This window comes from Enoplosus armatus, chromosome 2, assembly GCF_043641665.1.
Source record: "Enoplosus armatus isolate fEnoArm2 chromosome 2, fEnoArm2.hap1, whole genome shotgun sequence".
NCBI classification, from domain to species: Eukaryota; Metazoa; Chordata; class Actinopteri; order Centrarchiformes; family Enoplosidae; genus Enoplosus; species Enoplosus armatus.
The window spans coordinates 8,506,682-8,519,359 of NC_092181.1; the positions used below are offsets into that span (position 1 = coordinate 8,506,682).

Here is a 12,678-nt window from a genome sequence, read left to right on the forward strand (position 1 = left end):
CCCCCCCCCCAAAACAAAGAACAAAAAAGGGGGAAAAGCTTTCCGTAGCAAACATGACTAACTTGGCACTGTGAGAATGATTCGGTTTATTCGCCGTGACTCCTGCTTGTCCTCTCTGTTATTCTTCTGCCATAATGTTTAACTGGGAGGAATTGTTGGAAGTGCAATATTTGTACTAGGTTCAGGCCCTGCGGCGTGTTTACCGCTGCACTCACCAAAACAGGAAGAACACTATAATGTGTGTGTGTGTAAACTGTGTGTGTGGGAAGCAGGTTGACTTTTAGACTTCCCGAGCCGCAACATATTCAGTCTTTTCCACGTTACATATGAATAGTGCTGCTCCTCTCTTATTGAAGTAGTTGGTGCAGTAGGTTTATTGATGCGATGGCGGTGGGGATTTCAGTGAGGCCGCTTAAAACACCTGGTTCATCATCCCAGTTCATCTGTTGTAAATGAGGACAGCAGAATCAAAACGAGGAATCCTTTTTTTTTGTTTTTTTAATGTATGTTTATTCAAGGATTAAAAATGCTAATAGACATTTTTACTACTGTGCGACTGTATTTACTGTATTAGATCACTTCCCTGGCTGGATCACTAAGGTAAGCACGTTCTTACCAATAAAACGTCATCTGGCAGACTTTTGCCGGCAAATGAGCAACATGGGGGGACCCAGGGACCCGTCCCACGTTGTTATGATTCAAAGAAAAAAATCAGCGATGTTTCCCTTTAAGTAGACAAACAGTCAGGGTTTCCCCCTGAGAGAAAAAGGCATGGATAGATTACACCACAGTAGAGCCACCTATTGAACCCAAGACGCTAATAATATTAATAGCAACTGTTTTAGAATAATAGCATTCATGATCATGTCTTCAGTAAACAGCAATCAGTCAAATTTGCATCATAATCCACAGTCCACAGTAAGATATCTACTGATGTTTCTGGTGAGCCCCTGAGATTTCCTCTGACATCATCATCATCATCATCATCGCCTCACAGAGGAAGTCTTAGAACAAACACACGAGTATGCTGTTTTATTCCCTCCATCACTTTTGTATTGCAGTGTGCGGGTGTTTGGAGCACATTAAACTGGTTCAAACTGGTGAGGTACACGCTGAAAATGGCAAAGATTTGACAAAGATTTGGATTTCCCTGTGTAATTCCCCCCCCCCTGCCCCCAGGGATCAATAAAGGATTTCTGATTCTGATTCTGATCGTTCGCGGTTTTAACGGGTCCAGTGAGCTCCTCCAGAGCTAAAGTATAGGTAGGCTTCACCTCCAGGACACCGATGATCAAGTTATGTTCGTCTTTTTAATACAATAACACCGGCAGTATATATTGACAGTGAATGGAACGATTATTTGGATAGCATTCATTTGTTAATTTGGACAGGTTGTACATCCATGATCAGGCGTCGTCCAGGTCAGTTTTTCCCCCAGTAGAATCCGAGCGATGATCTGACTCAGTTCTGATATGAAGTCAGTTATCCTGAACCAGTTTTCTTGATCAAAGCACTGCATTGTTCTCCTCTGCAGCAGCCTGGTGCTCAGTGTGTCGTGGGTCAAGCGGACATGGGTTCATAGGTGTGGAAGTGGATCCCCTTGGAGCAGGTGATCTTCATCACCGCCCCGTTCAGACTGGTGTCCACGATCAGCCTCATCATGCCCTCTGCTATCAGCGACGGCCTGGAGACAAGAAGGGGGCATTAGATGGAGATGGAAAGGAGACTCAGAAAGAGCCCTGTGGATTTCCTGTGCCTCCCATCCTAAAAATACAATAAACCTGCCATTCTGCCTTTACTCAGAGAGACTGTGTGTGTGTGTGTGTGTGTGTGCTCAGGAAGTCATCCGGCCTCAACTTCCTGACACTAGCTGGTCTCGGAGCTGCACAATTTGTTTATGTATTTACTTTTCAAAATTTCCGTTTGGCCGCTGAAGCATGGAATGTTGGAACCCTTGGCACATATTGCATCTGATTAGCACAAGGGCATTCAGTCTGAACGGCTCCGAATAAACACTTAATTTAAGTTTCACAAAAGATAAAGTATCGGCCATCTGCCGAGCCACTTGCGTGAAATCAGAACAGAAGGCCTGGAAAGAAGCGGAGTGTCTTCAGGACCTCACTACTAATACCTATTCCTGTTGTATTCACAAGCAACAAGGAGTGAAAGTATTCTTACAAAACCAGAGCACAAGTGGTGAATGTGTGCTTTCTATACTGTTTCATCTTTGTGTCAACCCGTGAACTGAGGTTTGCCATTTCTACACATTCCTAAATCCAGACATGAATCGGTTTCTTGTACCTCCCCTTCCACCAACGCTGAGGCTCCACTTTGGAGACCCAGGGCCGAAACTTGATCGATTAAAAAGAAAGGGATCGGCAAGACTGCAAATGACCAACAAGTTCACGGCGTGTGAAACTGAACGTGTGCGAGTTAACTTACTGCAAAACTCCAAACTTGTTCATGTCGCGCTTGAAGTCATCCTTGAACTTGACAAACTTGCCCATGTTGTCCTCGTGCTCCACCGAGTGCAGCAGAGGAGTGTCGACGAAGGCCGGGCACAGGACGTTGATGCGAACGCCGTAGGCGCCCTGAGAGGACGCGTCCTGCCAGAACATTTGGAATGAGCCGCCTGGGAGGACAAAAGCTAAAAGACAACCTTTTGTACTGCCATCAGGGATGCGAACTTGTCACCTTTCAGCCAAATAAAAAATAAAAAAATTGCAGTTTTGAATCCGAAATAGACTTTTGAGATTTCTTCCTTTTCTGGCATCTTTGTCACCTTTCCCCCCCTCTGATGAGTTCGCATCCCTGGTCATATTTACTGTGCGTGTGTGTGTGTGTGTGTGTGTGTCCTACCGCCATAGCTCTCGTGAAGCCAATGACTCCGTGTTTAGTAGCAGTGTAGACAGGCTGATGAGGAGAATGCAGGAAGGCTGAATTTTAAAAAGACAAAGATGAGACAAGGGAACAAAACATGTTACCAACAGAGTGTTTTCACTATGAGCTTCTCTCCATTTATTGTGAGTTTTAAACACGCAGGCGATGGAAGTACAGTGATAGGGACGCATCAGGGCTGTTCCCAAACATGGCTGCATCTGCTTCTCAACAGCAGCTTCTCATTTTAAACCAGCAGAGGATCACTTGGAGAGAAATGACAATGTTTTTGTCACAACTGTGCGAGCAGGGTAATAGGGAACACAGGGAACGGGACCCAACGCAGACACCTGAGGCAGAGCTTGGTGCAGGTTAGTGACTTAATAAACACACCAAGGCACAAAGGCTTATGTGAGGGTCAAAACCAGAGGGCAGTCCAGGACAAGCAAACAGATCACGTGGAGGAGCAGGCAGAAATCCAGAAGTCCAAAGGTCTAAAGACAGGTAAGGCAGGCAGAAACAAGGGAACCAGCAACGTAACATGTCCGAACTGGCAAGGAACAAAGGACGTGGACCGGTAGATGTAGTGAGGGGTGATGAGAGAATGAGGCGCAGCTGGGGAGGGGCTCAGGTGACTGCAGGGCTGATGAGAGATGGGAATAGGTGTGAAGATGGGTGGGGCATATTTGGTGGACAGTTAGAGGACGGCCGGTCTGGGGAGTTGAAGGGAAGAACATGGCCTGGGATCTCATTTTTAATGTAGTCCTCTCCTTTCAAACATTCATGACACGTTACTGCAAATCTCAGTAAAGCACCATAGACGACGAGACGGCCTCCGCGGTGAGTTTTCAGGATTTCGGAAACTGTTTCCCATTCCTCTTCCTCACGACCTTCCACAACAGGTGTCGGGTTTATGTGTGCAGTTCCTTCAGGACAAATAAGGGTCAGGGGAGGTTGTGAGAGGTCGCTCTGACTTTACCACACCCGTCTCAAGGCTTCATGCAAGCACACGGGGACCGAAATATCGGGCCAAACGCCAAGGAAAAGTGACAGAAATGGTGTAAACTTAACCACAGGAGCCCACCCGAGGAGCGGCGTATGCTCCCACGACTGACAGAGCGGTGAACAGAAATCTGCAAGCGGCTTCCTAAATTTTAAAAACATGCGACCACAAATTCAGTACAGTGTCAGCCTGCTGTTGAGGTGGATGAGATGAAGATGAAGTAATGAAAGCAAAACAAACAGGACTATAAATTCGATCAGTCTCAGATGTCGAATCCACAGGAGTCTGATAATAGACACCATTCAAAACACGCACATACACACACACACACCAACATATCCATTTCCAGCATACGTACACACACACACATCCATGTACTCATACTTGTAGAATTTCCCCCCGGGGATCAATAAAATATTTCTGATTGTGATTCTATACTTGTGAGGACCTTCATTGACATAATGCATTCTCTAGCCCTCTGAAGGTCTGTCTGAAAGTGAGGACCAAAATGTCCTCACTGTCCAAAAATGTCCTCACTCTCAAGGTCTAAAACTCACATTGGTTCTCACAAAGACAGCTATACAAGTACACGTACACACACACACACACACACACACACACACACACACACACAGACATACATTCTTTCTCCCCCAAAACAATATGCTTGACCATGTTTGGACAAGTCCTTGTTTGTTATGGGAATGGCGAGCACACACACACACACACACGCGCGGACTGATGCTATCACCAGTGAGATAAGTGAAAAATGATTACCATATGTCTGCTGTTACAGGAGGCTGAACTGTTCTAGATCTACAAGATGATGTGTCCCGACTACATGAACGAAGAACAGCCTCTGGAATCTTCCTGAACAACATGCAGCTGTAAAAGCAACAGTAACACTTTACACAACACAGCCCTCATGCGGTACCTATTGATAATAATGACATACGATCGTGGTACAACGTCTTACTCAATTGTTATGTGCTACCAAAACGAGACAAATGCTGTAGGCTGGATAGTCCTGTCCGCCACACAGCCTGGTGACCTGGCATCCGTCTCCTATACGATGCCTCGCAGGATGTCGATGCTTCAGTCAGCTGCGTGTATTTGGGCTTAGTTCTCCTGGTTTATGGTCGGGCAGGCCCCAGGTCAGACATTGAAAGACAGCAGTCTCGGATCGGAACGCAGAGAAAGGCTAGCTAACGGAGAGCGGTCTGCGGTGCAGCGTCTTGAGATGTTCTGCCAGTCAGCGCAGGGATACGAAAACCTTGACTGGCATGACCTGTCTCCACATTTTGGAGACCTTTAAACCAATCACAATCGCCTTGGGCTGGGCGCTGTGCCCAGGATGCAGCGACGGTGCCCTTGCAAAATAGTGGTGGTTGAAATGGTCAAATCCCTGCTGAAGAAAACGCCACATAAAATACTGAAGGACGCATGTAGACTATGTGATTTTACAACGTTTACTGTTAAATAAGACGAACAGAACTCGATCTCCTTTGAAAACGGTAATGCGCTTAGAGGAAGGGGAGGAGCATGGCGACTGAAATAGTCGGCGGGCTTATCCCAGCAGCCTACATCCGGTGAGCCAGACTGACATAAGACTAGTTGCTTCCTGTCAAATCAAAAGGTCCCGCGGTCGCAAAGGCAGTGTTCATCTCTTTATTTTGGTACGTATGCAGAATGTAGTTTGGTGTCTTCTCAGAGAGGCTTAGTTGCTGCAGGGTTTTTGTTTGAGTTTAAAGACGGATTGCAACTTTTAAAGGCCCATCAGGACCAAATAAATCCATAAAAGAACTGGACTTACCTTGTTAAAACATGTGTGTGTGTGTGTGTGTGTGTGTGTGTGTGTGTGTGTGTGTGAGCATGCAGAGAGCAAAACTCAGAATTTTTTGGAGGAGTGCGAGCTTTTCCATGACGGAGTGCAGAATGATCTAGATCCAGTGCTCTCAGTTAGAGTGGATGTCTTCCAGCCTGTCACGGTTGCTTTTTGTCTGGTGTGTTCCCCCACACTTTAACACACACACACACACACACACACACACACACACACACACACACACTCGAGGAGGAGGGGAAACTGTTTTCATAAGCTTGGCTTCCAGGGACTTTGAGAAATTCATCATCCGTGACATTTTGACATAAATAAGTCCCTCCGCATCTGTGTGTCTCTCAGGAGGAAGAATATTTGGGGAGTAGTGAGTTTAACACTCGGGCCATGTGCTTCCAACTAGAACTTAAGTGTCACTAACGTTATTAGACGGAAAAAGTTAATGATTGACTCATAGTCATGACTAATTTGAGGCTTGAAATGGCTCATTTTCCAGCATATCATAAAGAGTGTGGCCGGGACCTGCTCTATGAAAAGGGCTTGTCGCCGTTAGGCCCAGCCTAAAAATCTCAAACCAAGCTCCTCAGCCCCTCCCTCTTCTTCTACTCCCTCTGCTGCACCATCTCATTGTTTGCAGTGGAGCTCCGGTCACAAACACCACCTGCAACTCCAACCACCCTAACCTTTCCCATACCTCCCGCTGTCCTGTCTTCATCTTCATCTTCCATGTGTTGGAAGATTGCACAATGATAAAAAAAAAAAAAGAAAAAAAGAAACAAACTAAACCACACTCCGCATTTGTGGGAGACTTCTTCGGTGCCCATACAACCAAACCACCTGCCTATCTGAGACCGGGCTGATAGAAGCCCGGCGCCCAAACCAACGGACCCCGAGCGACCCCGGCCCATCATCGCCATGTCAGGCGATAGTAGTTGTTTAACTGCTACGTAAAGGGAGAAGGTCCCCGGCACTTTGACACGAAGCTAGCCCCTCTTCCTCATTTAACGCCAGCATCATCACTCAGTGCTCCATGGAACTTGTGCGCAGGGCTAGGTTGTAGCCTTGCTAGCTGAATGGACGTCGCCACAATATAAAACGGGTGGGCACCTCCAAAAAACGCTCATAACACGACAGTGAATGTCGTTACGTTATGCGATGTCACTCACTGCCTGAAACCGAGCTAAGCCTAGCCTATTGGTTGTATTGCTCTTACGTAACGCAGGCCATCATTGTTAGCCTGTGTGGGTGTCAGAATGCTTTTATTGTATTTTATTTGTCCTCTCGTCCTCGTCCTCGAGCTTGGACTCTTGTCTATTGTCGACCCACTCGTATACAAGTGTACATTTGGGATGAAATGCTGTTTCCCTGGGGGCCCACGGTGCACACGTTCACACAGCGATGGCGACCAGTGTAGATCCCGTGTTTGATTTGTGTTTTGATTTATTATTAGCATGTGAGTTTGAAGGGCAACTACCCTCACCGTCAACCCAAACTAACGTGAAGCAGGAAACGTTTCGGCTTCAGTGTAAATCAAGATATGCGGGCACGCGTTGCCCCGTCGTCTCGGTCTCATCTCCTATGCTAATGTTTTAGCATTACTCAAGCCTAAGTGTCAGGAGCGTCAAATGATGTATATTGAGATGACAAGTCTTTTTTTTTTTTTTATTGCTTTAAATTGTCCAAAAGAAATAAGACTTTTTGATTTTCAAACAATACATTTTTTGGTTCCCATGTTTTAAATGAATCAGAACGACGTTGATGTCATCAGCTTGTAGGTAAAATCTGCGTTGAAAGCGTCAAACAAGGTTGATCTTGAACAAGGTTGAATTCACACACAACAAAAAAAAAAGAAATGTCCTCAGCAGTTAGTGTTAGTGAGTGTGTATGTGTTACCTGCCATAGAGGATACATTGATAATGGTGCCTCCATCCTTGCCGTACTCTTTACTCATGTGTTCCAGCGCCAAGTAGGTCCCTTTAATTACCGAGGTCTATAGGGGGAAAGAGACAACATGGTCACAGCAGGAAGTGAAAGTGAAAGTAAAAGAACATGTATATATATATAGTTATATATACACTATATATAGTTGGACAGAACAAACAACAGGTTTTTTTCCTATACCGCTAGACTTTGATCTACTATCTAAGTGAACTTCATGTTAACCTGCTCTTTAGATTTTGATATTTATTGTGGAGAGGTACACATTTTGAGCTGTTGGTGGCCCTAGGGGAAAGGTTATGGGGTCACAATAATAACTGCGAATTGTCCTGTGGGGATCATGAATGTCCACAAAACATCTCGTGGCGTTTTGGTCAGTAGTTGTTGTGATATCCTGTCCCGACCGACCGGCTTCGCCATTCTTAGACCCTTAGACGTTCATATCAAACGTGACCAAAGGCTTTATAAGACCCCAGGTTTTCTGCAGTGAGCAGTTACGACCACAGGGAGGAGCACCTGTAATTTTCTGCCTCTTGGCTTTTAGCGGCAGCTTAGGAGCAGAGGAGATGATAAAAGCAGGAAATGTACCGAAAGGGTCAAAAGTAAAAGTTTGTGAAAAGTAAATTTGATGATTTGTGAGTCTCTTTTCAAATCATTAATTCGTGGCTGGATCACAGATTTAGGATTACACGGTATGTGGTCCTGCTGGCTTTTGTGTTTCCAGATGGTAGACATTCACCACTCCGGAAGCTTCCTTTAAAGAAGGCTTCTACGGAGTCCGCCGGCTGCAGGTGGACAACAGATCCTCCAACTCTCAAAGTAATCTTAAAAGGCAGAACGAGTCGGATTTGTCGGTTGGACATTCAAAGTTGGCCCCCCTCCTCCCCGGCTCAGCGACAACAGAAGCTTCCTCTTGGATGTGTGCTGACGATCTGGCACCTGGTTGCTACAGTTTTATGGTGAGTCCCGCCCCCTCGCACCCGGCGCGCTATTATTGCCGGCTCATAAGTGATGATTAAGAGTCTATACATTGTTAGACAAATAGTTGTCGTACAAATAGTACTCAGTCACCGAAACCCTCCCCTAAGAAAGGATCCTATTAGCAATCGAACACACGTCTTCAGACTTTTCTTCATGTAACTCTCAGAACTTTCTCATGGCGGCTTCTAGCTACAGCTGGCCCAGTGAAAAAGTCAAAAAACACAGTCCAACACAGCTACTGTATCTGAGCAACTGACGAACTGTGTCAACAGCACGTCAACTGACCCCTTTGCTTTCCTGCCTTCGGAGTCATGGGGGCTGTGAGTGCACATTGGGAGGCTGGACATGTTTTTCCACTGCTGGAGGTGGAGCTGCCTGCTGCGACTCTGCTTTGCAGGAATGCAGTTGCAGGGCCTTGGGCTTGGTGTGGTGTGGTGTCATGAATGGCTGAGAAGAAGAAGACCCGCTTATGTAACGGAGGAGTCCGAGCGCTGCACCCTGAGAGGCCTGAGCTGGGGTCTTTCAGGGACAATGAGCCCCCCCCAGTTGAACAAAAACGTTCATATTTCATGATATTTTAGTATCATGGTTACACCTTGCCACACTTGTGCTATCTTCCTGCCTCAGGTGTGTGTTACAAATAGAGGTTAGGCCGGCTGGTCGGCATCGCTGACCTACATCAAAAACAAATGGGTGAAGTCTCAAATAGGATTGTAAATGATCTGCCTGGTGCTTAGTTTTCAGTCATGTCGGACAGGACAACAATGGCTCAGCTGGCACGAGGTGATTTTTGTTCCTGATAACGCGCCGAAGCCGTTGATAAAGCACCGCATACTTTAAACACAGGACTTTTAGATCAAAGGTCCGCGTTTCCAGGAGTGTTTGCAACGCGAAACCGGCGACCAAGTTCCAGTTTCATCATTCTTTAAACAGGAAATCCAGCAAAATTCAACACTCACATCAGCATTGCTTTCTGACGGTGTCAAAAGACGGTGCATTTTTCTGGCCCCTTATCAACAACAACACGAAAAGGTGGCCGACCAACCAGTTCTGCCTTCCCTGTCTCTCCCCACTTCCTTTCTTAGTGGAGGGCACGGATAAAACAATGGGACGGTTTGGATTTAGAACATCTTGCCAAAGGGCTGCAGTTGAAAATGAGCTGGCTGGCTGACACATTTATGTCCGTCAGTGACACATACAGTGCATACATGCGCCGGCCTGCAGGGCTTTATTAACTGTGTTGTCCAAGGTGGCTCTGACTGAGGATTCAGTTCTAAAAAGGGATTACAGTAACTATTTTCAAGCCGGCTACCGGGTCATTAACCTGCGTGACCTTTGATCCCATGTCACAATTAACCCCAGTGCTTCAGCACACACAAGGAAACCCGGGTGTTATCAACCGCTCTCATCTAACTTGCATGTGAGGAATTTTAGTCGTCTCAGGAACATTTTCTTTCCCGTCAACATGCGGAAGAGCTTGGTCGTGTATTCACTACAAGTATGACTGACCGCTGAAATGTATACGTGTCCACTCCCAGAGGGGGGCGTGGTCTCGAGGGTCATCGAGAGCCTCATACAAAGTAGATGCTGGTGCAAACAGTCCCTCCTCCTGCATATGCAACCAAGTAACCAGCGAGGCCAGAGGGCGTTGTATTGTTGATCACTCATTTGGGATTTATTATTTCGGGGCCTGTCGAGCTAAAACTGGCTCTTCTCAGTCATCTTACCAGGTTGACTTGTATGGTTTGCTCCCAGTTCTTCTCGTTGTTGATGCCGGCGTTGTTGATAACGATGTCCAGGTGGCCAAACTGGTCTACCGTGCTCTGGAATGCGTCTGTTCCACAGAGACAGAAAAAGGCCATCAGTGAGCAACGCCTGACGCAGGATCACCACGCTCCTCAGTTCACCCCCCCCCCCCCCCCCCCCCGATGACTCCAGATCAGAATTAAAAAGCTGAAACAACTGTTTTCCGTTCATTAAGGCTGTGTGAGGGTCGAGGAGAGCTGTCATGAGAGCCCACTGTTTATACATAAATATATACATATATACAGTTTCATCGGCAGTAAAGGTGCTTATCAATAACATGATCTCTTATGTCAGTATCTTAGAATGTTTGAGGACAATCTCACTTGAAACTCCCCCCATCGCTCTCTGAACAATGAGGTGGAATCCTTCCTTGTGCATGCGGTGGAGGGAGAGCACCTGAGGTGGTGAAACCTGCGTCGTGTCGTCGCCCGCCGCATTCCACACTTGGACAACCCGCAATTACACACACACACACACACACACACACACACACACACACGCTATCACATTGCTAACGACTGCACATCCTGCCCAGAGATACATGTACACAGATGAACAGGAATAATCTCTGTTTACCGCACACACACACACACACACACTGTCATCAGCTCAGTGCAGGCTTACACTGTGTCCACATCAACAGCAGTGCTATCACCCAGTCAGGAGCAACACCAAACAGCATTCCACAGCCGTTTGCCTGGAGGGATTTACTTTTTCAGTGTCAGACAATGAAACCTTGTTCCTCTCTCTCTCTCTCTCTCTCTCTCTCTCTGAGACACACTCATTCACTCACACACACTTTCATTCTTGGCCTCTTCTGGTTCTTGCCAGACACGCCCACGCTCACACACACACACACACACACACACACGCACACGCACAGGTGAGGAGGTGAGAGAGCAGCAGTACACTTGTACATGTGGAGCAGGCAAACTGACCACGTGACTGCCGGTCGGTGAGGCGCACCTGTGTGACCACAGAGAGTCGCGGTGTGTTTCGCACTCGCTGAGAGCGGCTGTCGGCCCAGACAGCAGCAACAGTGATTCTCTCCGGGGAAAAAATAAAAAAATAAATTAAAAAAAAGTTTCTGACGCCTGCCAAAAAAATAGTCCCTGGGTTCTCTTTTTTTTTTTTTTCTTGAAGTCACTTTAAAAGTCAGTCGCGCTCTGCAGGCCGTCATTAATGATCGATGATATCATCTATCAGCGTCAGTGTCACGGGCGTCAGTTGTTGTCTGTCCTCTCTAACAGCCCCGTGGACAGTGTTTACCTCTCAGCGCGTCTCCATTGGACACGTCGCACGGAATGAAGGCGCAGTTCCCCTCCCCAAACTCGCCGTCCAGCTGCGCCTTGCACGCCTCACCGCAGGTCTTGTTGAGGTCGACCACAGCCACCTGGACAGGGGGGGGGAAGTACTCTGTTTCGGTGAGTTGGACTTTTTAAATTCACACACACAGACTGCAGAGCTGGAGGACGTCAGGCGCTAAAGTGTGTATCCACATCTGCAGAACCTGGTGCAGAATTCAAAGAGCTCGCACTTTTTTTTTTTTTATCATCTTCCTGTGTTAAGACCTGTGGTCTGACGAGTGAGGCTGTGCGCTGCTCAAATGGGGAACCGAAATACACGACTAGCCACTGATGTTTCTCTCAGTGCTGTACCGAAGGAAGTTCTCAGAAACCAATTTATTATTTTTTTTTGCTTTCCCTCTCATGTTCTGATTGCTAGTTTAAAAAAAAACACAACAATGTCACTTGTTAACACTGGTCCTATTTCAATATTTGCACTAAAACAAACGCGATGAAGCAGAAAACGACAGAATGTTTCCCTGTAGGTTAAGCATTAAGTTAAAGCAATCGTGCACTTAAGAACAGTGTTTTGGGTCGATGCATGCAAGTGGAATGAATAAAACCGCCGCAGACATGCACACATCTCCGGTCGCAGTGAGAGGCATTCAAGAGCTGGAGCTGTTACTGCACAGCGTCGGCTCAGAGAACGCGTGGCAGTGACTTCAACAAGCGAAAACACGCAATGTTAAAGCACTCGGAGCATTTTTGATGAGGACAAAACCTGAAAAGCTTGAAAAAGAAAGATGAAGCAGTACTGACCTTGGCTGAGCTCTGCAGGAGCGCCTGGACCACGGCTCTCCCGATGCCCTGAGCCCCCCCGGTCACCAGAGCAACCTTCCCATTCAGAGACATGATCCCAGCACAGCGGCAGAAACCCACCACCACCACCG

At 46.8% G+C, this 12,678-nt stretch overlaps 1 protein-coding gene across 1 annotated transcript; it reads right to left on the reverse strand.

The window, feature by feature from the left end:
* Nucleotides 1-1,291: 1,291 nt before the first annotated feature.
* Nucleotides 1,292-12,678, reverse strand: hpgd (15-hydroxyprostaglandin dehydrogenase). Its single transcript, XM_070920651.1, has 7 exons — nt 12,548-12,678; nt 11,712-11,835; nt 10,364-10,470; nt 7,611-7,707; nt 2,860-2,936; nt 2,443-2,606; nt 1,292-1,684 (listed from the first exon to the last, which is right to left on the reverse strand). Exons 1-7 carry the CDS (start codon nt 12,638-12,640, stop codon nt 1,561-1,563), a joined length of 786 nt encoding a protein of 261 aa, XP_070776752.1. The 5' UTR covers nt 12,641-12,678; the 3' UTR covers nt 1,292-1,560.